This window comes from Notamacropus eugenii, chromosome 3 (assembly GCF_028372415.1).
Source record: "Notamacropus eugenii isolate mMacEug1 chromosome 3, mMacEug1.pri_v2, whole genome shotgun sequence".
In the NCBI taxonomy this organism is placed as follows: Eukaryota; Metazoa; Chordata; class Mammalia; order Diprotodontia; family Macropodidae; genus Notamacropus; species Notamacropus eugenii.
This window is the reverse complement of record NC_092874.1, coordinates 293,237,134-293,261,252: the sequence shown is the minus strand read 5'-3', so window position 1 is coordinate 293,261,252 and position 24,119 is coordinate 293,237,134. Positions and strand designations below refer to the sequence as shown.

Sequence of the window (24,119 nt, the reverse complement as noted above, 5' to 3'; positions counted from 1 at the left end):
CACACACACACACACACACACACACACACACACACACACACACACACACGCAGAGCACGGGGTGAATTGAATAGGATGGGATCATATCTTAAAAAAATGAAATTAAGTGGTGAGAGAGAAATATATTGGGAGGAGAAAGGGAGAAATGGAATGGGGCTAATTATCTCTCATACAAGAGGCAAGCAGTGCCTTTTCAGTGGAGGAAAAAAGAAGGAAGGTGAGAGAAAAACATGAAGTTTACTCTCATCACATTCCACTAAAGGAAGGAATAAAATGCACACTCATTTTGGTATGAAAACCTATCTTACAATACAGGAAACTGGGGGAGAAGGGGATAAGCAGGGTGAGGGGGATGATGGAAGGGAGGGCAGGGGGAGGAGGAAGGAATTTGAAGTCAACATTTGGGGAGGGACAGGATCAAAAGAGAGAATAGAAGCAATGAGGGGCAGGATAGGATGGAGGGAAATATAGTTAGTCTTACACAACAAGACTATTATGGAAGTCATTTGCAAAACTACACAGATATGGCCTATATTGAATTGCTTGCCTTCCAAAGGGAATGGGTGGGGAGGGAGGGATGAAGAGATGTTGGAACTCAAAGTTTTCGGAACAACTGTCGGGTACTCTTCTTTCTACTAGGAAATAAGAAATACAGGAAAAGGGGAATAGAAAGTTATCTGGCCCTACAGGAGAAAAGCGAGGATGGGGACAAGGGAAGGGAGAGATGATAGAAGAGAGGGCAGATTGGTGATAGGGGTAATTAGAATGCTCAGTGTTTTGTGGGGGGGGGGGAGGGGACAAATGGGGAGAAAATTTGGAATCCAAAATTTTGTGAAAATGAATGTTAAAAGTTACATAAATTAATTAAAAAAAAAAAAGAGAGAGCACCAAAGAACCAGGGATATGAAAGAGAAGACAGATCGACCCCCCAGTTCTACTCCTTACCCTCATGCAGCTTACATTCCACTGGAGCAGGCCACAGAGAGGCATGCAGGCAATGATTTCATATTCACTGCCATTTACATAGCATTTTAAAGTTTACAAACCACTTCAGGCATCCTTTCTGGTTTGAACCTCCAAACAAGCCTGTGAGGAGATAAAAGGATCATGGCCACTAGGACCTGCCCTTCTACAGTCTGAATTCCCTGCCAGCCCTGCCAGCCCAAGTTCTAAATTCCTTCCCATTCCATGACTCTCTAACCTCTGTCCCTGAATGTTTGCACACCAGTAGGTGGGGCATCCAGTCTGAGGGTGGCACTTTCTCCTTCATCTGTTAAAAATAAGTTAAAAGGCATTCTGGTTTCAGTTTCAGTTTTGACTGCCCAGGAGCTTCCTTCCCTCACAGACTTTGGTTCCCTTCATCCTGCTGGCTGGCTGTATAGACACCTGACAGGTAACAAAGTTTGTGTTAGCTTGAGGATTCCTCTGTGCTGGTGACCAGGAGCTGACCCCAAGTCCTGGGAAGATGATAAAGTCTGACTTCACTGTCTGGGAGCAAGAACAGAAGCACCCAAGCAGGAAGGCATCAGCTGGTAAAGGAGTGTGGGGCTACTCTGATCAGTTTCCTTAAGGTGGATGTGTGGATGACTCTTGGCCATAGATGTGTGTGTGTGTGTGTGTGTGTGTGTGTGTGTGTGTGTGTGTGTGTGTGTTGGGGTATTTCTAAAGGCCTCAGGTTCTCTGGGGTTAACAGGGGTGTAAGCCTATAGAAGCTGAGAGTTGGTTAACCTGGGTGAGGGGCCAATCTGAGGAGACAATCTGCATTTTCTGTTCTGCATCTTGGCCAATGAAAACTTTTATCCTAGTTCTCAGAAATTTTTTTTTTAATTATAGGAGTAAAGAGAAAAAAGAAGTGTAGAAAATGCACACATTTTCAGCAGTGCGGGGTCCAGCATCTGATTCTTGCTATGTATGATCTCAAGCAAATCCCTTAGCCTCTCAAAGGCTCAATTTCCTCTTCTGTGAAAGCACGCGATTTGACTAGAAGATCCTTGAAGGCCATTCCAGGATTTTATCTGTACATTACTGACCTTTTCTGGGGCTCACTCTCCTCCCCTGTGAAATGAGTCCATGAGATGAGCTGCCAGCAAGGTCTCTTCCAGCTCTGAATCTAGAGGTTTCTACCTGCGATTGGCCCAGGAGCCCCTGGTCTTCCTTTTCTCTCGCACACTACTGATCAACCCCAAGTTTCATTCCCGGCCTCAGGTCACCTTGCTTTCTCTGACAAGCTAAAGAGACATGGCTGGTACCCCAGGAAGGCTGAGGTTTGTCTCAGACATTGCTAAGTTTCACGGAGCATTCTTGTCATCCCTAATGAACATTTGGTGCCTGGATTTGTCATCATTCTGGGATAGGAATTTTACAATTAATCTTACTAATTAATTTTTGCATTTATTCTTCTCCCTTCTCAGTCTGTCTACTAGAAAGAATATTTTTAAACTACCAAAAAAAACCGCTCCTACAAAGACACAGAGATGAGCAAAATGCATTTCTGCTCTGGCCATATCCAAGAAATGCATGATTTGCTTTGGATTCTAAGCCCATTGGCTTTCTGGGAGGAGGTGGGCTGTGTCCCTTCTCTGGACTATTGCAAGCCCAGATCCAGAGGACCAAGGATAAGAGGCGATGAGGCCTTGTCCCAGGGTTTGAATTGTATAAGCATGTAAAATGGGGACACATAAGGGAAGGGGAAAGTGAAAACATTTGCTTCTTGGAGCTTCTCAAGGCAATTGAGAAGAAAAAATAATCAGGATTTGGAGTCAAGAGGCCTGGGTTTGAATTCCACCTCTGCCATTTGCCATCTCTGTGTCACCCTGGGCAAGTCACTTCCCCTCCCTGAGTCTCAGTTTCCCCATCTGTCAGGGATTTAATAAGATGATACTATCAGGGTGGCTATTGTTGAAGTGCTTTGGAAATCTCCAAGAACTCTGCCCACAGAAGTTGAAATAAGTGTGTTTTGAAAAGGGGGATGATTGTTTTAGAGTTGGAGAGACCTTTGAGACCCTTTAGAGGAAGTCCCTTGAGTGCACAGATGAGGAAACTGCGGCACACAGTGCAGAACTGACTTACCCAGTGTCACACAGATAGCAAAGACCTGAGGGAGGATTTGAACTCATGTCTTCCTGACTCCAGGTCAAGTGCCACATCTGTTCAACCACCTACTTTGCTGAGCTTGTGGATGCTCCATGGAGAGGGATCACCTCGTGTGGAAAAAGCCTTACTTTGGTTCTATGTTGGGTGATGGTCACCCAGATGCCCCTCATGGGAGTGATGTTCCCTTGCTTCCCATGAACACTGTGTGTTGCCTTGGTCAGCTGTGCTGCTGAAAGGGACCTCAAAGTCCATCTGGTCCAGCCCCTCCATGATAGGGACAGCTCTTCTCAGTGTCATCTGGGTAGTGAGCCTCTTGGGCAGAATTTGAATCCAGGGCTTCTGCCTCAAGGCTCAACTTAGTGCTATTTTCATTGGACCATGCTGACTCAATTTATTTTCTATACATGAACATTTTTAAGTGCCTACTACTTTATGTGCCAGTGGCCAGAAGTTAGAGATAAATGCAAAGGCAATCCCTTCCCCCTCTAGTTGAGTGCCAGAGAGAAGCTGTGGGGCATGGCTGATTTATGTAGGACTGGGAGTCCAGTCCAGACCAGGGAGCTGGCAGATGGCATCTGGGACCACAGGAATCAGGGTCCAGGTCCTCACAGGATAGGCACATATGGAAACCAGAAGTTGATTGGAATAAACAAGGAGTCCTCAGCCCCTTATCTGTGCCCAGCACATAGCAATGTCATGTTTACTAAATAAGGTAAATTAGCTTTCAAAGGAGAAGAGCTGGGTTCAAGTGTGACCTTTGACACTTTGTGGCTGTTTGCCCCTGTCCATGTCATTTGGTAACACTCCAAGACCAGGCCCACTGCCTCTGCTTTGGCTTACGAAATTTGTTTCTCCCTGTGAAATCACAGATAGGATGTCCCCCAGATAACTGAGGACTTCAGAGCTGTCTTGTTACCACAGTCATAAGGAAAGGAAGGCAGCAGCCAAGGCCCTTGGCCTTAAGAAGAGCAGGAGTCTCTTTAGCACTCTCAAAGGGCCAGTCGATAACAGAGAAGAGGGCAAGGGCCCTAGCTCTGGGCTGGTGTTTCTTCAGTTGGCCCTTATACATTGGCCACAAGTCCTGAGTTTGATAAGAGAAGAAGGGAGCCAGGTGAGAGCCCTTGGGGAGAGAGCTGTGTGTACACGGGTAAGCTGCTTCCCAGTATGTCTGTTTGTCTGCCTCTTATGTGTGCCACTGAATTTCTACCCAGTTTCTCCGTTGGGTAGGACCAGAATACAGCTTGTATTAGGTATCTGTAGTTCTGAATAAAAAGGCACCTCTGCTCCTATGCAAGCACTGAGGCTAACAATGTATATCTGCTCAGTTGAATAGCCTTTATTTCACCCAAACCAAAATGTAAAAGCTGGTGATTCAAGCACATAAATTGAACAGTTTGATTTCCCTCTCTATTGAGTGCTACTTTCTCTCCCAGGGACTTCCTTAGTCCCATTTACTCAAAGTGCCACCACATAATTGAGACTGCCCTGGAAAGGGAATAGCCCTGAAGCTGAGAGAGAGAGAAAACCTTTAGTTGTATGGGGATCCCCATTCTCTTCCTCCTTGGGGAACTACACAATCCCCTAGACTTAGAGGGCTACCTTCAAGCCTGGGGCTCCCTGAAAGGGAATGGAACCCTTGGAGTTACTAGTGTCAACTACTTCCACTCACTGCTGTTGAACATTTTCAATATATTTGTACAAAAAGCACTTACATGATGTTTTCCTTCCACTCTGTTTTCCTTCTTCCTGGCCAGAAATGGGTGACTGAGGAGCCCTGGTCCTCGAAAAGCAGAGGGGTATTGAATCAACTGCTGTATGATGACTAGGCTTGGGAGAGATTTGTCACCAAGAGTGTTCTGGAGAGGTGACCCCATGGCTCCTGCCCCAGAATCATAGGGAAAACACAGGTTTGAGAAAGTGACCTTTGAGGTCATGTTGTCTAAGTTGGTCATTTTCCAGATGGGGCATCATCTTCTCATTCCTGGCCCCATCTACCCTGCCATTCACAGGGCAGGCATGTTACAAATATCTCTGTGGCTTTTCTCCCCTTTTGCTTTGGTGTGAAGACATGTTAATTAATTTTTCCCCAGGTTTCAGCTACACAAAGAAGTTTACTTCGGGTTATAAGAACACTTACCAGTAGAAAACACACAGTCTCATTCGTTTTCTTCTTTTAAAAGAAGTTTGAGGTTTTTCTGGCTAGGGAGACTTACAGATAAGTAGAAAGGCAAGAAGATGGATGGTCAATATGTACATAGACAACTGAATAGATAATTAAATGTAAGCAAATGTGATAGCCATGTAGATAAATTCATAATGAATAAAGATTTATTAAAGTCCTATGGTATGTTAGGCACCATGCTAAGGGCTGAGGATACAGAAAGAGGCAGACAGTCCCTGCCTTCATGGGGCTCACAATTGAATGGGGAAGACAACGAATAAATAAACAGGTAGCAAGAAGTCACATAAAGGATAAATAGGAAACAAGTAGAAGAAGGAGGGCATGAGGAGGAACAGGGGTCGGGAAAGGCTTCCCTTAGAACATGGGAAGCCAGTAGACCCAGATGAGGAAGGAGAGCATGCCAGGCATGGGGGACAGCTAGAGCAAATTCCAGCCACCAAGACATGGAATATCTTTTTGTGGAATAGCTAGAAAGGTAGTGTCCCTGGACTGAAGAGTGACATAGAAGAGGGGAAGGTGTAAGAAGACTGGAAAGATAAGAACGGGCTGAGTTTGAAGAACATGGAGTATCAAACAGTTATAGAAGTACATGTGTGTTTCTGCATTCACATATACATTCACAAACATATGTACACATGTATATATACAGATACATATACATACTTATGCACATACATATCTGTATGTAGGTGAGTAGAGGGATAGATAGGTAGGTAGAGAAATATGTTGACATACAGATAAGTAGAATTATAGATAAATAAACAGATGAGTAAATAGTCTAGATAGTTAAGTAGATACATATATATATATATATATATATATATACATACATAACTAGATAAACAAACAGATGGACAAGTAGGCAGATTCGTCTATACATAGTCAGGTAATTAGAAAGATAGATAGATTAAATAGATAGATAGATATAGATAAAAGGTTGATGAAACGTTGGCCTGTATCAGGCTGGCAGCTCAGTGGTGCAATGGATAGAATGTGGGTCTGGAATCACGAAGACTCATCTTCCTGAGTTCACATCAGGTCTCAGAAATTTACAAGCTGTATGACCCTGGACAAGTCACTCAACCCTGTTTGCCTCAGGTTTCCTCAAATGACCTAGAGAAGGAAATGGCAAACCACTCTAGTATCTTGCCATGAAAGCCTCAAATTGGGTCTTGAAAAGTTGGACTCAACTGAGTCCACAGGACAGCAACTAATGTGCCAGGCATTGTGATAATCAATAGGGATACAATGATCCAAGATAATCCCAAGGCTCCTGATGCAAAATGCTCTCTGCCTCCAGAGAACAAACTGATGTCTGAATGCTTAGAGTCTCTCTCTCTCTGAGATTTCTTCCAGAAAATCAATAATGTGGAAATGTTTTACATGATTGCACAAGGATAACCTATGTCAGACTGCTTACCATCTAAGGGAGAAGGGAGGGGAGGGAGGGGATAGGATTTGGAACTCAAAATTTTTTTTGAATAAATATGAAAAATTATTTTTACATGTAATTGGGGAAAAACTAAAATATTTTTAAAGTATACATTTCCTGATGAATTCCCTGTGAAAAAATTAATGAATGCAAAAGACTTGGTGAGCACTTACTATGTAACCACCACTGTACTAAATACTGGGATTATATTATATATCACATTACAAGTAGGCCTTGTGGACCATATGGATGGTGTATGAGTTTGCTACGGTCCTTCTGGCTATATTTTGTCACTTCCATTGATTTGGGGCAAAGAGCTCTAGATTGTTTCTATTTGTATTTTCCTTCCTGTTAGTGGTCTCGAGTCCTTTCTCAGATGGTTGATCACTTCCTTTACTTTAAGTTCTAATTTTTAAGTTTCTTTTAAAAAAATATAGTCATGAACATTTCTTCTTTTACCAACTGCTTATTCCTATTCTTTGATCACTTACCTTGTGGGGAATGGCTCCTCATCTAATATTTCTTGGACACTACTTCCATGTACTTTCCATGACACTGAATGAGAACCATGGACACATAGCCAAGATATCAATAAAGATGAGTGGTTGGTGCTGAGGATTAAATGCTACAGAGAGCATAAAGAAGAGCAGGACACATAAAAGAGGGCTTGGCAGTAGAAGGATCATCAGTGACCTCAGAGAGCTGGTTCAACAAAATTCTAGGTTTGGGAACCAGATGCTAAGGGGTTGAAGAGTGAGTGGTGGGTGAGGAAAGGAGGCAGTGAGTTGAAGGAATATTGAGGGAAAGATGAATGACGTTGTGGAACCTCTATGTAAACCAGTAAGTTCGAAGGCAGAGAGGACTCTTTCTAGGAGTTTGGCAGGGAAGGGTGAGAAAGAACTTGGTGAACATTAGAAGTCTATGGAAAATTGAAGGTTATTTCCCATCTCTGTTGTCATTTCCTCACCATTTCTCAACTTCTGCTTTTCACAGGGGAGAAGCCAATTGCCTGGACCTAGAGTACGAAAGCATGGGTGATTCTGATGAGGAAGTGCTGGATGAAGTGAAAATGTTTTTAGAGGATTTTCCCAAGACCAAATGGCAACTGGAAGAACATATCAAAGAGCTTCGCCTGGCTGCAGACAAAATCGACAAGATTCCCAAGAATAGCTCCATTACTAGTGTAGTAGCATGTTCCGCTGGTGCTGTCTCAGGCATCCTGACCATAGCGGTATTGGCACTGGCACCTGTAACAGCAGGAGCGAGCTTGGCTCTCTAGGTAGGTGGGATGGGATTGGGAGCCCCAGCAACTGTCACTGGTATTTCTGCAAGCATTGTTGACCATGTGAGTGAGTCACGGGGGATATCACAGTTAGATAATATTGAGGGAATAATAAATGATATTTTGGAACGTTTATGTAAATCAGTAGTGAAAATTGTTGTTTCAGTGGTACAGCTGAGAGAAATCTTCAAAAATATCACCCCAAACTTTCGTGCCCTCAGAATGCTCAGGCCAGGCTCGATTTCTACTACTGGTCAGAGCAACAGGACTTTTGCAGGCACAGTATTAGACATGACCAATATAGCCAGGATAAGAGGTGTTCTCTCTGCAGGAGGTTTTGTTCTCATGGACATAGCAGCCATAGTGCAAGATTCCATGCATTTGTCAAATGGGGCAAAGGCTACAACAGCAGAAAAACTGAGGGAGAAAGCTCAGCATTTGGAAGAGAGACTGCAGGAGCTGTCCGAGATCTACCAGACCCTGCTGGAAATGGACACTCAATCAAGAACCTAAAAGCAGTGGCACAGGCCAATCTGTTGACAGTGAATGAGGGTGAGCAGGAGGGGAATAAAGTGAAATTTTTTAGGTTCAGATTTTTGGAAACAGTTATTGGGGAGAAAAGAGAAAACAGAAAGATCACTGGTCTTTGAGGCCAATATCAGAATTTAGTCCTGGCTCATACTAATTCCATAGGATCATACTATATAACATAGGATCAGACTAACTACAAGACTTGGAACAAGCCACTTTGGACTCCCAAGGGCTGAAAGTTGCATGGATCCTTAGAGTTCAGGTATTGTAAGGGCCACATCCTCCAAACAAATTCAATTATTGTTAACTTCTTTATGTTACAGCCTGGGGAAGGGAGGGGGCAGGGCAGTGCAGGGAATGACTTGCCCAGGAGGACATACTCCCTTCATGCATAGTTTATGATTTAGAATTAGATTTCCCTTTTTATTACTACTTCTTAGATTTTGCTATTATATATATATATATATATATATATATATATATATATATATATATATATATATATATATATATATATATATATACACTGTAGCTGATTTTTGAGGGTTTATTTTGTAGCTTGCAACTTTGCTGAAGCTTTTGTCTCAGTTAGTATCTTTGCTGATTCTCTAGAACTTTCCAAGTATATTGTCATATCTTCAGCAAATTGTGACAGTTTTACAGTTACATATGTCTTCGGCCTAGAGGCCGATGAGCTACCCGAATCTTCTTACCTTTCGCAGGTCTTCGGTGGCCATCCAAATAAACATATTGAGAGAAGAGACTTTCCAGAGTCAAACAAGGGTTAGGCTTTATTCAGGGTTTTAGTTATGTATCCATATGCAGGGCGAGTTCTTCCTCAGGAGAGAGGAATCCTCCTCCTCCCAAGGGGCAAGGATCATACAGCAAGAGTATGGGAGCGGAAGAGGGGAGGGCCCCTCTTCTCTCCAAAGGCCCCGCAGCAAGAAGAGCCCCTGGAGGGAACCCCGCATCCGGAAGTGGGCCTTCAGGCTTTCCTGTCCCTACTTAAGCTCTTCTACCGCATAGTTTGCACGTGAATACCGTGCATGCTCTCAGCCCCTAGCTAATTAACAACAGGTGTGCTCAGACCATGGACCAATCTCAAGGGTGGAATGCTCTCCCCAGCAAGTTTCCCACTGAGAAGAGGTGGAAATGCATGAGATAGCCCGTGTTTCACGCCTCAATTCCCAGCTGTTCCCTGAGGGGCCTCGTGAGAACTCTGAGGTTTAGAGGTCCTCACTTTTACCTGCCCGAGACTGTCCACATGAAATCTGAGCTTACACCCCCAACACATATGTGTATATTTCCATATACATATATGTATACACAGAGTCACACGAACAGATACACACACACATTCTTTCCAAACTCTATGAAATAATGGTCAGGAAAATCGGCATCCTTGCTTTATTCCTTTATCTACAAGACAAGGTTCAAGTGCATCCCTATTCCATATGATACTAACAGCTCTCTGATGCTCTTCATGTGATTTTTAAGAAGTTGCTCACTGAGCGAAGGGAACAGAACAAGAAGGACATTGTACCCAGTAACAGCAACATTGTGCCATGCTTGGTGTTGATAGAGTTGACTCTTCTCAGCAACACAAGGATCTTAGACAACTCCAAAAAACTCATGTTGGAACATACTATCAATACTGAGAAAGAGAACTTTGGAGTCTAATGGAATATGGAAGCATACTAAGTGCTCTGTCTTGTTTGTTTCTACTTACTCGTGGCTCTTCCCACTGGTCCTAATTCTTATTAATCACATCATTAATGTGAAAATATGTTTAATATGGATGTAGAAGTAGAGCCTCTATCAGATTGTGCATTGGAGGTGGAAGGAGAGTAAGAGAACATTTAGTACTCAAAATCTTATGTTAGTGAATGTTGAAAACTAAAAACAACTCAATTTTTTAGAAAGTTCCTCTACACCTTTACTTTGTAGGGTTTTTAGCATGAATTAGTGTTGTACTTTCTCTCAATGGATGCAGAAAAAGCCTTTGACAATGACGTGGTTGTGGATGTTTGGGTTTTAAATAGGATTGTTCAATATGCATTGTTTTTCAAATGTTGAACCATCCTGGCCTCCGTGGTGTAAATTCAACTTGGTGATAAGGAATGATTTCTTGGAAAACTCTCTGTAGTCTATCTGACAGAATTTTGTTTAAAAATGTCAATTCATTAATGATTATGTCCTGTAATATTTTTCTGATTTTGATCTTTCCTTGGTTTAAATATTTGGACTATATTGGTAATAATAATAAATAATTGTTTGTTTTAATAAAATATAGAATTTTTTAAGTTTTGAGAATAATTTGGGTACTATGAATTCAAACTTCAAAGTTTGATAGAATTCTTTTGTGAATACTTGAGGACTAAGAACTTTTTTCTTTGGAAGTATCTATCTAGGTAGGTAGCTCTGTTTCCTTTTAGGAAATAGAGATCTTAAATAAGCCTCTCTCCTCATCTCCTATGTGGTCTTCTGACAGTTTGAGAATTTTATACTTTTGAGTTCCTCTACTTCTTATTTTAGAATATTCCTGTATATACTAGGTTCTGTTGATTCTTTTGATTTCTTCTGATTTTCCTTGCTATTGGGGACCTCAGAAGCCACGGACACCAATGTTTACATATGGAGAAACTGAGTCCCAGCACATGGTATCATAGACCTGGAGCTGGAAAGGGCCTCAAAGGCCACCAGTTTCCACCCCCTCATTTGACAGTTAAAGACCCTCAGGCACAAAGACCTTTAAGTGACTTGCCCAGGGTCCCACAGCTACTAAGTGTGAGAGGCAAGATTCAAAGTCACATCCTCTGTCTAGAGTTAGGGCCACCATGTTTCTTTCAGTGTTAACAGTTTTCCTGGTGTGTTCACTGGGGAAGCCACCTGGTATCTGGTTCATCTCCAGAAGGCCCTTTCCAACTCCCAGCCTCTTTCAGTGTGGCCCTCAAGCCTGGGATGGAGAATACCATTCAACTCAGGAATCATTGATTGATCACCTGCTCTGTTCAAGGAACTGTACTTGACCTGGCACACAAGGAGCAGCAGCCCCTCCATTCTTGGAGTGTGGTAGAGGGAGCTGGGAGGGTAGAACATGTGCCCAGAGACAGGAATCAAAAGTCATTAGAGGAGTTAGGGAGGTAACCAGGCTTCCTTTAGGAGATGGCCCAACTTTGGACCCACTGTGGGAAAAAACCATCTCAGGGGTTGAATGGAAACAAAGGCATGAAGACAAATAACCTGGCAGGAGAGACAAGAGGAAGCAGTGTCCATCAGGCCCTCCCCACATTTGGTATGTAGTCTAAGAATTTCCATTTCTATTCAGGTTGTACTGGACAGCTCTCTGGGCCAGTGGGCAGCTTTGGAGAAATCCTACCTTTGCCCGTGTCTTGGCTTTTTTTCACTCACTGAGTTGAGGCATGGGCTCCTTTTCATCATCCTCATCCTCACCCCTAGTTCTCTCCCTCTGCTCCCTTGAATTGATCTCTAGCCCTGGGACCTCCTGCTCCCTGGTCTCCCACCATCACCCTCTGTAGTGTGAGGTGGACCCAGCATCTCAGTAGATGGATTAGGATTGGATTGAATCTACCTTGTGACAGCTTTCACCAAATGCATGGAGTTCTGTCTTCTGGGGACAAACAGAATCAACCCAAATCCTCTTCCACCAGGCTGCCATAAAGTTTTGGAAAGTGTGTCCCCAAATGATTCTTGCCCAGCATGGTGTCCAAGTCTCTCCCCAAACTGGTCATGCTTTTCTGGACTGCTTCCTTTGCCCTAGTTCAGAGGATAGGTCACATTGGTGCAAGCACTTCCATGGTACCCCCAGTCCTGACAGCATGTGGACAGGTGCATTTCTGTCTTTTGGGGATCACTGGCTCCTGTGCTCATGGAGAAGCCCCCAGATGGGTAGAGCCATAGGGATCCATGGCTGTAGTGCCTTATCTTCTCAAAGGACAGCTCCACCTAGCTGAGGGGCAGAGCTGGGCAGCCCCTGCCCTCACCTCTGGGGAGATGGATGCCCTCCATTGTGGCTTATTGTGTCTATGGAAGAAAGATTATTGAGGCAACACCTTGAAGACCAGACCGTAGGGAGAGAGAGACCCTTTCCCTCCAATTCAATTGAACTCATTTTTATTAAGAGATAGAGCACCAAAGCACCAGGGATATGAAAGAGAAGACAAATCGACCACCCAGTTCTACTCCTTATCCTCATGTAGCTTATATTCCACTGGAGCAGGCCACAGAGAAGCATGCAGGCAAGAATTTCATATTCACTGTCATTTACATAGCATTTTAAAGTGTACAAACCACTTCAGGCATCTTTTCTTTTTGAACCTCCAAAGAAGCCTGTGAGGAGATAAACAGATCATGGCTACTAGGACCTGCCCTTCTACAGTCTGAATTCCCTGCCAGCCCAAGTTCTAAATTCCTTCCCATTCCATGACTCTCTAAACTCTGTCCCTGAATGTTTCCCCAACAGTAGGTGGGGCATCGTGTTTGGGGATGGCAGTTTCCCTTTAGTTTGTTAAAAATAAGGTAAAAGGCATTCTGGTTTCAGTTTCAATTTTGACGGCCCAGGAGCTTCCTTCTCTCAGAGACCTTGGTCCCCTCCATCCTGCTCGCTGGCTGAATAGACCCCTGACAGGTAAGAAGGTTTGTGTTAGACTGAGGATTCCTTTGTGCTGGTGACCAGGAGCTGACCCCAAGTCCTGGGAAGATGATAAAGTCTGACTTCACTGCCTGGTGGGCAAGAACAGAGGCACCCAAGTAGGAAGGCATCAGCTGGTAAAGGAGTGTGGGGCTACTCTGGGGAGTTTCCTAAAGGTGGAGGTGAGGATGACTCTTGGCTGTAGATGTATGTGTGTGTGTGTGTGTGTGTGTGTGTGTGTGTGTGTGTGTGTGTGTGTGTGTGTGTGTGTGTGTGTGTGTGTGTGTGTGCTGGAGTATTTCTAAAGCCCTCAGGTTTTCTGGGATTAAGAAGGGTGTAAGACTATGGAAGCTGAGAGTTGGTTAACCTGGGTGAGGGGCCAATCTGATGAGACAATCTGCATTTTCTGTTATATATCTTGGCCAATGAAAACTTTGATCCTAGTTCTCAGATATTTCTTTTTTTTAAATTATGGGAGTGAAGAGAAAGAGGAAGGGTAGAAAATGGACACATTTTCGGCAGTGCAGGGTCCAGCCTCTGATTCTTGTTGTGTATGACCTTAAGCAAATCCCTTAACCTCTCAAAGCCTCAGTTTCCTCATCTGTAAAAGCAAGAGATTTGACTAGAAGATCCTGGAAGGCTGTTCCAGGATTTTTTCTGTACATTACTGATCTTTTCTGGGACTCACTTTCCTCCTCTGTGAAATGAGTCCATGAGATGAGCTGCCAGCAAGGTCTCTTCCAGCTCTGGATCTAGAGGTTTCTACCTGGGCTTGGCCCAGGAGCCCCTGGTCTTCCTTTGCTCTCCCACACTACTGATCAGCCCCAAGTTTCATTCCTGGCCTCAGGTCACCTTGCTTTCCCTGACAAGCTAAAGAGCCATGGCTAGTACCCCAGGAAGGCTGGGGTTTGTCTCAGCCATTGCTAAGTTTCAGGGACCATTCTTATAATCCCTAATGACCATTTAGTGCCTGGATTTGTCATCATTCTGGGATAGGAATCTTATAATTGAACCTATTAATTAATTTATACATTTACGTTTTCTCCCTTCCCAGTCTGTCTACTAGAAAGAATATTTTTTAAACTACAAAAAAACCCCCAAAAACCAAAAAACCCTGGCTACAAAGACATAGAGATGAGCAAAATGCATTTCTGCCCTGGCCATATCCAAGAAATGCATGATTTACTTTGGATTTTAAGCCCATTGGCTTTCTGGGAGGAGGTGGGCTGTGTCTCTTCTCTACACTATTGCAAGCCCAGATCCAGAGGACCAAGGATAAGAGGCGATGAGGCCTTGTCCCAGGGTTTGGATTGTATAAGCATGTAAAATGGGGACACGTAAGGGAAGGGGAAAGTGAAAACATTTGCTTCTTGGAGCTTCTTAGGGCAACTGAGGAGAAAAAATAATCAGGATTTGGAGTCAAGAGGCCTGGGTTTGAATTCCACCTCTGCCATTTACCATCTGTGTGTCACCCTGGGCAAGTCACTTCCCTTCCGTGAGTCTCAATTTCCTCATCTGTCAGGGATTTAATAAGATGATGCTATCAGAGTTGCTGTTGTTGAAGTGCTTTGGAAATCTCTAAGAACTCTGCCCACAGAAGTTGAAATAAGTGTGTTTTGAAAAGGGGGATGATTGTTTTAGAGTTGGAGAGACCTTTGAGACCAAGTCCTTTGAGTGCACAGATGAGGAAACTGAGGCACACAGTGGAGAACTGACTTGCCCAAGGTCACACAGACGGCAAAGACCTGAGGGGGGATTTGAACTCATGTCTTCCTGACTCCAGGTCAAGTGCCCCATCTGTTCAACCACCTACTTTCCTGAGGCTGTGGATGCTCCATGGAGTGGGATCACCTCATGTGGAAAAAGGCTTACTTTGGTTCTGTTGTTGGGTGATGGTCACCCAGATGCTCCTCATGGGAGTGATGTCCCCTTGCTTCCCATGAACACTGTGTGCTTCCTTGGTCAGCTGTGCTGCTGAAAGGGACCTCAAAGTCCACCTGGTCCAGTCCCTCCATGATAGGGAGCAGCTCTTCTCAGTGTCACCTAGGTAGTGAACCTCTTGGGCAGAATTTGAATCCAGGGCTTCTGCCTCAAGGCTCAACTTAGTGCTATTTTCACTGGACCATGCTGATTCAATTTATTTTCTACACATGAACATTTTTAAGTGCTTACTATTTTATGGGCCAGTGGCAAGAAGTTAGAGAGAAAAACAAAAGCAGTGTCTTCCCCCTATAGTTGAGTGCCAGAGAAAGGCTGTGGGGCATGGCTGGTTTATGTAGGACTGGAAGTCTAGTCCAGACCAGGGAGCTGGTAGATGGCATCTGGGACCACAGGAATCAGGGTCCAGGTGCTCACAGGACAGGTACATATGGAAACCAGGAGTTGATTGGAACAGACAAGGAGTCCTCAGCCCCTTATCTGTGCCCAGCACATAGCAACGTCATGTTTACTGAAGAAGGCAAATTAACTTTCAAAGGAGAAGAGCTAGGTTCCAGTGTGACCTTTGACACTTTGTGGCTGTTTGCCCCTGGCCGCCTCATTTGGTAACACTCCATGCCTGTTTTAGACCAGGCACACCTGCCTCTGCTTTGGCTTAGGACGTCTCTTTCCCCTTGCGAAATCACAGATAGGATGTCCCCCAGATAACTGAGGAGTTGTGAGCTGTCTTGTTACCACAGTCATAAGGAAAGGAAGGCAGGAGCCAAGGCCCTTGGCCTTACGAAGGGCAGGAGTCTCTTTAGCACTCTTCAAGGGCCAATGGATGACAGAGAAGAGGGAAAGGGCCCTAGCTCTGGGCTGGTTTCTTCAGTTGTCCCTTATACATTGGCCACAAGTGGTGAGTTTGTTAAGACAACAAGTGAGCCAGCTGAGAGCCCTTGGGGAGAGAGCTTTGTGGTAAACTGGTAAGCTCCTTTCCAGTATTTCTGTTTGTCTGCCTCTTATGTGTGCCATTGAATTTCTACCCTGTTTCTCCGTTGGGTAGGACCAGAATACAGCTTGTATTAGGTATCTGTAGTTCTGAATAAAAAGGCACCTCTGCTCCTATGCAAGAACTCAGGCTAACAATGTATATCTGGTCAGTTGAATAGCCTTTATTTCACCCAAACCCAAATGCAAAAAGCTGGTGATTCAAGCACATAAATTGAACAATTTGATTTCCCTCTCTATTGAGTGCTACTTTCTCTCCCAGGGACTTCCTTAGTCCCATTTACTCAAAGTGCCACCACATAATTGAGACTGCCCTGGAAAGGGAATAGCCCTGAAGCTGAGAGAGAGAGAAAACCTTTAGTTTTATGGGGATCCCCATTCTCTTCCTCCTTGGGGAACTACACAATCCCCTAGACTTAGAGGGCTACCTTCAAGCCTGGGGCTCCCAGAAAGAGAAGGGAATCCTTGGATTTATTAGTGTCAACCACTTCCACTCACTGCAGTAGAACATTTTCAATATATTTGTAGAAAAAGCACTTACACAATGTTTTCCTTACACTCTGTTTTCCTTCTTCCTTGCCAGAAATGGGTGCCTGTGGAGCCCCGGTCCTCAAAAAGCTGAGGGGTATTGAATCAACTGCTGTATGATGACTAGGCTTGGGAGAGATTTGTCACTAAGAATGTTTTGGAGAGGTGACCCCATGGCTTCTGCCCCAGAAGCATAGGGAAAAAATAGGTTTGAGAAGTGGAAGGGATCTCTGAGGTCATCTTGGCTAAGTTGGTCATTTTCCAGATAGAGCATCATCTTCTCATTCCCAGTGCCATGTACCTTGCCATTCACAGGGCAGGCACTTTACAAATATCTGTGTGGCTTTTCCCCCCTTTTGCTTTGTTTTGAAGACATTTTAATTAATTTTTCCCCAGATTCCAGCTACACACAGAAGTTTACTTGAGGTTATAAGAACACTTACCAGTAGAAAACACACAGTCTCATTTGTTTTCTTGTTTTAAAAGAAGTTTGAGGTTTTTCTGGCTAGGGAGACTTACAGATATGTAGAAAAGCAAGAAGGTAGATGGTGAATAGATACATAGACAACCCTATAGATAATTAAATGTAAGCAAATGTGATAGCCATGTAGATAAATTCATAATGAATAAACATTTATTAAAGTCCTATGATGTGTCAGGCACCATGCTAAGGTTTAAGAATACAAAAGGAGGCAGACAGTCCCTGCCTTCAAGGAGCTCACAATTGAATGGGGAAGACAACGAATAAATAAACAGGTAGCAAGAAGTCACATAAAGGATAAATAGGAAACAAGTAGAAGAAGGAGGGCATGAGGAGGAAGAGGGGTCAGGAAAGGCTTCCCTTAGAACATGGGAAGCCAGTAGACCCAGATGAGGAAGGAGAGCATGCCAGGCATGGGGGACAGCTAGAGCAAATTCCAGCCACCAAGACATGAAATATCTTTTTGTGGAATAGCCAGAAAGGTAGTGTCCCTGGACTGAAGAGTGACATAGAAGAGGGGAAGGTATAAGAAGACTGGAAAGATAAGAAGGGGCTCACTTTGAAGAACTTGGAGTGTCAGACATAGAAGTACATGAGGGTTTCTGCACTCATATATACACACACACACACACATGTACACATGTATATATACAGATACATATACATACATATGCACACACATATGTATGCACACATATAGGTGAGTAGAGGGATAAATAGGTAGGTAGAGAAATACCCATATTGACATATAGATAAGAAGCATTATAGATAAATGAACAGATGAGTAAATAGTCTAGATAGTTAAGTCGATAAATGGATACATATTTATATATATACATTCATAACTAGGTAAAGAAACAGATGGACAAGTAGGCAGATTAGTCTATACATATACAGGTAATTAGAAAGATATATAGATTAAATAGATGGATAGATATAGATAAAAGGTTGATGAAACATTGGCATGTATCAGGCTGGCAGCTCAGTGGTGCAATGGATAGAATGTGGGTCTGGAATCACGAAGACTCATCTTCCTGAGTTCACATCAGGCCTCAGAAATTTACAAGCTGTATGACCCTGGACAAGTCACTCAACCCTGTTTGCCACAGGTTTCCTCAAATGACCTAGAGAAGGAAATGGCAAACCACTCTAGTATCTTGCCAATGATAATGTTTAATATAAAATTTTGGAATAATCTCTTTGTTCTCTCTGAGGCAAACTCAGAGAGTGCCTCTTCCTATGTCAGCAAAAGCCAGCCAGGGCTGACTCTACATTCCTTGGGAGACCTTTAACCTAGGACACTATCTTGAATAATGGGACTTTCCTTTATATCTTGTTATCTATAGACACATACTACGTTATGGCATATTAATGGCAAAGAAAATATAGACATCTTAGGTCGTAATTTCAATTGAAACTTTGTTTACCCTTTCCCGTGTCAGCTATTTTGAGTACCTGTTTAGGACAGGAAGCCTGGTGGGATTTTCTTATTGTATGTCACAGAGACTATATGTTTACACAGCCTGGAATAGCAAGGCCCAACTGACATTGCTTTGTTAATTGTCCTGTCTTACTGAATTTATGGTTTGCTTAATTAGGAGAGTTTGTTTCTCACGGCAAAATGTATATAAGCCAGAAGATTTCTGCACTGGGTAGCCAGAACATTTCTGGCTCCATAATGCATTATGTTACCGTTGTCTTTAATAGGGAATTGATCAATTAATTAGTTAAATCATAAAATGTATGCATTTAGCCTGTTGCCTTTCTTTAACGAAGTTTTCAGGTTAACACCATGAATACCTCAAAGTGGGTCTTGAAAAGTTGGACTCAACTGAGTCCACAGGACAGCAACTAATGTGCCAGGCATTGTGATAATCAATAGGGATACAATGATCCAAGATAATCCCAAGGCTCCTGATGCAAAATGCTCTCTGCCTCCAGAGAACAAACTGATGTCTGAATGCTTATGTTCTCTCTCTCTGAGATTTCTTCCAGAAAATCAACAATGTGGAAATGTTTTACATGATTGCACAAGGATAACCTATGTCAGACTGCTTACCATCTAAGGGAGAAGGGAGGGGAGGGAGGGGATAGGATTTGGAACTCAAAATTTTTTTTGAATAAATATGAAAAATTATTTTTACATGTAATTGGGGAAAAACTAAAATATTTTTAAAGTATACATTTCCTGATGAATTCCCTGTGAAAAAATTAATGAATGCAAAAGACTTGGTGAGCACTTACTATGTACCCACCACTGTATTAAATACTGGGATTACATTACAGATCACATTACAAGTAGGCCTTGTGGACCATATGGATGGTGTATGAGTTTGCTACGGTCCTTCTGGCTATATTTTGTCAGTTGCACTGATTTGGGGCAAAGAGCTCTAGATTGTTTCAATTTGTATTTTCATTCGTATTAGTGGTCTCTAGTTCTTTCTCAGATGGTTGATCACTTCTTTTACTTTAAGTTCTAATTTTTAAGTTTCTTTTAAAAAAATACAGTCATGAACATTTCTTCTTTTACCAACTGCTTGTTCCTATTCTTTGATCACTTACCTTTTGGGGAATGGTTCCTCATCTAATATTTCTTGGACACTACTTCCATGTACTTTCCATGACACTGAATGAGAACCATGAACACATAGCCAATATATCAATAAAGATGAGTGGTTGGTGCTCAGGATTAAATGTTACAGAGAGCATAAAGAGCAGGACACAAAAGAGAGCTTGGCAGTAGGAGGATCATCAGTGACCTCAGAGAGCTGGTTCAACAAAATTCTACATTTGGGAACCAGATGCCAAAGGGTTGAAGAGTAAGTGGTGGGTGAGGAAGGGAGACAGTGAGTTGAAGGAACATTGTGGAAACTCTATCTCAATCAGTAAGTTCAGTGGGAAGGCAGAGAGGATTCTTTCTAGGAGTTTGGCAGGAAAGGGTGAGAAAGAACTTGGTGAACATTAGAAGTCTATGGAAAAGTGAAGGTTATTTCCCATGTCTGTTGTCATTTCCTCATCATTTCTCAACTTCTGCTTTTCACAGGGGAGAAGCCAATTGCCTGGCCCTGGAGCAGGAAAGGGATGGATGATTTTGATGAGAAAGTGCAGTTTGAAGTGAAAATGTTTTTGCAGGATTTTTCCAAGATCAGATTGCTACTGAAAATACATATCAAAGAGCTTCCGTTGGCTGCAGACAAAATTGACAAGATTCACAGGGATTGCACCATTACTAATATAGTAGCAAGCTCTGCTGGTGCTGTCTCAGGCATCCTGACCATAGCGGGATTGGCACTGGCACCTGTAACAGTAGGAGCAAGCTTGGCTCTCTCCGTAGGTGGGATGGGATTGGGAGCCGCAGCTACTGTCACTGGTTTTTTTGCAAGACTTGTTGATGATGTGAGTGAGTTATGGGGGATATCACAGTTAGAGAATGTTGAGGGACAGTTACGTGGTATTTTGAAAACTCTGTCTAAATCAGCATGGGAAATTGCTTCTTTAGTGAAACAGCTGAGTGAAACCTTCGAAAATATCACCCTAAACTTTCGTGCCCTCAGAATGCTCACGTCAGGCTCAATTCCTACTACTGCTCAGATCAACAGGACTTTTCGAGGCACAGCATTAGCCATGACCAAAACCACCAGGATAAGCAGTGCTGTGGGTGCAGCAGTTGCTGTTCTATGGGAAATATATGCCATAGTGCAATATTCCAAGCATTTGTCAAATGGGGCAAAGTCTACAACAGCAGAAAAATTGAGGGAGGAAGCTCAGCATTTGGAAGAGAAACTGCAGGAGCTTTCCAAGATCTACCTGACCCTGCTGGAAATGGACACTTAATCAAGAACCTAAAAGCAGTGGCGCAGGCCAATCTGTTGAGAGTGAATGAGCGTGTCCAGGAGGGGAATTAAGCAAAATTTTTTAGGTTCAGGTTTTTGGAAACAGTTGTTGGAGAGAAAAGAGAAAACAGAAAGAACACTGGTCTTTGAGGTCAATATCAGAATTTCGTCCTGGCTCATACTAACTCCATAGGATCATACGATATAACATAGGATCATACTAACTACAAGACTTGGAAGAAGCCACTTTGGACTCCCAAGGGCATGGATCCTTACAGTTCAGGTATTGGAAGGGCCACATCCTACACACAAGTTCAGTTATTGTTAACTTCTTTATCTTACAGCCTGGGGAAGGGAGGGGGCAGGGCAGTGCAGGGAATGACTTGCCCAGGATGACACACTCCCTTCATGCATAGTTTATGATTTAGAAGGAGATTTCCCTTTTTATTACTGCTTCTTAGATTTTGCTATTATATAGATATATACACTGTAGCTGATTTTTGAGGGTTTATTTTGTAGCTTGCAACTTTGCTGAAGCTTTTGTCTCAATTAGTATCTTTGCTGATTCTCTAGGATTTTCCAAGTATATTATCTTAACTTCAGCAAATTGTGAAAGTTTTACAGTTACATATGTGTATGTTTCCATATATATATGTATACACAGAGTCACATGAACAGATACACACACACATACTTTCAGAACTCTATGAAATAATGGTCAGGAAAATCGGCATCCTTGCTTTTTTGCTTTATTTATAGGAAAAGGTTCAAGTGCATCCCTATTCCATGTGATGCTAACAGCTCTGGGATGCTCTTTATGTGATTTTTAAGAAGTTCCTCACTGAGTGAAGGGAATGGAACAAGGAGAACATTGTACCCAGTAACAGTAACATTGTGCCATGCCTGACGTTGATAGAGTTGACTCTTCTCAGCAACACAAGGATCTCAGACAACTCCAAAAGACTCATGATGGAACATACTATCGACACTCAGAAAAAGAACTTTGGAGTCTAATGGAATATAGAAGCATACTATGTGCTCTTTTTTTCTTTGTTTCTACTTTCTCGTGGCTCCTCCCATTGGTCATAATTCTTATTTACCACATCATTAATGTGAAAATATGTTTAATATAAATGTAGAAGTAGAGCCTCTATCACATTGCACATTGGAGGTGGAAGGCGAGTGAGAGTACATTTAGAACTCAAAATCCTATGTTAGTGAACTTTGAAAACTAAAACTAAATCAATTTTTTAGAAGGTTCCTCTACACCTTTACTTTGCAGGGTGTTTAGCATGAATTGTTGTTGTTCTTTCTTTCAAAGGATGCCGAGAAAGCCTTTGACAATCACAGGGTTTTGGATGCTTTGGTTTTAAATAGGATTGTTTAATATGCATTGTTTTTCAAATGTTGAACCATCCTGGCCTCCCTGGTATAAATTCAAGTTGGTCATAAGGAATGATTTCTTGGAAAACTCTTTGTAGTCTATTTGACAGAATTTTGTTTAAAAATTTCAATTCATTAATGATAATGATCTGTAATATTTCTTCTGATTTTGATCTTTCCTTGGTTTAAATATTTGGACTATATTGGTAATAATAATAAATAATTGTTTCTTTTAATAAAATATGGAATAGTTTCTTAATTTTTGAGAGTAATTTGTGTAGTATGAATTCAAATTTGAAAGTGTGATAGAATTCTTTTGTGAATACTTGAGGACTAAGAACTTTTTTCTTTGGAAGTATCTATCTAGGTAGGTAGCTCTGTTTCCTTTTAGGAAATAGAGATCTTAAATAAGCCTGTCTCCTCATCTCCTATGGGGTCTTCTGACAGTTTGAGAATTTTATACTTTTGAGTTCCTCTAATTCTTATTTTAGAATATTCCTGTACATACTAGGTTCTATTTATTCTTTTGATTTTTTCTGATTTGCCTTGCTATTTGGGACCTCAGAAGCCACAGACACAAACATTTTACATATGGAGAAACTGAGTCCCAGCTCATAGTATCATAGACCTGGAGCTGGAAAGGGCCTCAGAGGCCACCACTTTTCACCCCCTCATTTGACAGTTAAAGAACCTCAGGCACAAAGACCTTTAAGTGACTTGCCCAGGAACCCACAGCTAGTAAGCGTTGGAGGCAAGATTCAAAGCCACATCCTCTGACTAGAGTTAGGGCCACCATGTTCCTTTCAGTGTTAACAGTTTTACTGGTGTGTTCACTGGGGAAGCCATTGGGTATCTGATTCATCTCCAGAAGGCCCTTTCCAACTCCCAGCCTCTTTCAGTGTGGCCCTCTAGCCCGGAAAGGAGAATACCATTCAACTCAGGAATCATTGATTGATCACCTACTGTGTACAGGGAACTGTACTTGACCTGGCACACAAGGAACAGTAGCCCCTCCATTCTTGGAGTGTGGTAGAGGGAGCTGGGAGGGTAGAACATGTGCCCAGAGACAGGAATCAAAAGTCATTAGAGGAGGGAGGGAGGTAACCAGGCTTCCTTTAGGAGATGGCCCAACCTTGGACCCACTGTGGGAAAAAACCATCTCAGGAGTTGAATGGAAACAAAGGCATGAAGACAAGTAACCTGGCAGGAGAGACAAGAGGAGGCAGTTTCCATCAGGCCCTCCCCACATTTGGCATGTAGTCTAAGAATTTTCATTTCTACTCAGGTTGTACTGGGAAGCTCTCTGGGTCAGTGGGCAGCTTTGGAGAAACTCTGCCTTTGTCTGTGTCCTGGCTTTCTTCTACTCACTGCATTGAGGCATGGGCTCCTTTTCATCACCCTCATCCTCACCTCTAGTTCTCTCCCTCTGCTCCCTTGAATTGATCCCTAGCCCTAGGACCTCCTGCTTCCTGGTCTCCCACCATCACCCTCTGTAGTGTGCGGGGGATCCAGCATCTCAGTAGCTGGATTAGGATTAGATGGAATCTATGTTGTGACAGCTTTCACCAGATGCATGCAGTTCTGTCTTCTGGGACCAAACAGAATGAACCCAAATCCTCTTGCACTAGGCTGCCATAAAGACTTGGAAAGTGTGTCCCCAAATGATTCTTGCCCAGCATGGTGTCCAAGTCTCTCCCCAAACTGGTCATGCTTTTCTGGACTGCTTCCTTTGCCCTAATTCAGAGGATAGGTCACATTGGTGCAAGCACTTCCATGGTACCCCCAGTCCTGACAG

The 24,119-nt window shown here is 42.9% G+C and overlaps 1 protein-coding gene and 1 pseudogene across 2 annotated transcripts; both read left to right on the top strand.

Annotated features, from left to right (window-relative positions):
- Positions 1–1,317: 1,317 nt before the first annotated feature.
- LOC140534649 (apolipoprotein L3-like) lies at positions 1,318–8,980 on the top strand (annotated as a pseudogene).
- A 4,065-nt stretch (positions 8,981–13,045) lies between these two features.
- LOC140534648 (apolipoprotein L3-like) lies at positions 13,046–22,565 on the top strand. 2 transcript variants are annotated; one of them, XR_011977411.1, is made up of 3 exons: positions 13,046–13,168; positions 20,152–21,224; positions 21,701–22,565. XR_011977411.1 is itself a non-coding variant. In XM_072655922.1 (2 exons), exon 2 carries the CDS (start codon positions 20,190–20,192, stop codon positions 20,940–20,942), a length of 753 nt encoding a protein of 250 aa, XP_072512023.1. In that variant the 5' UTR covers positions 13,046–13,168; positions 20,152–20,189; the 3' UTR covers positions 20,943–22,565. The 2 variants fall into 2 exon arrangements, 1 of the variants encoding a protein (XP_072512023.1); XM_072655922.1 differs by having other exon boundaries at positions 20,152–22,565.
- Positions 22,566–24,119: the final 1,554 nt, after the last annotated feature.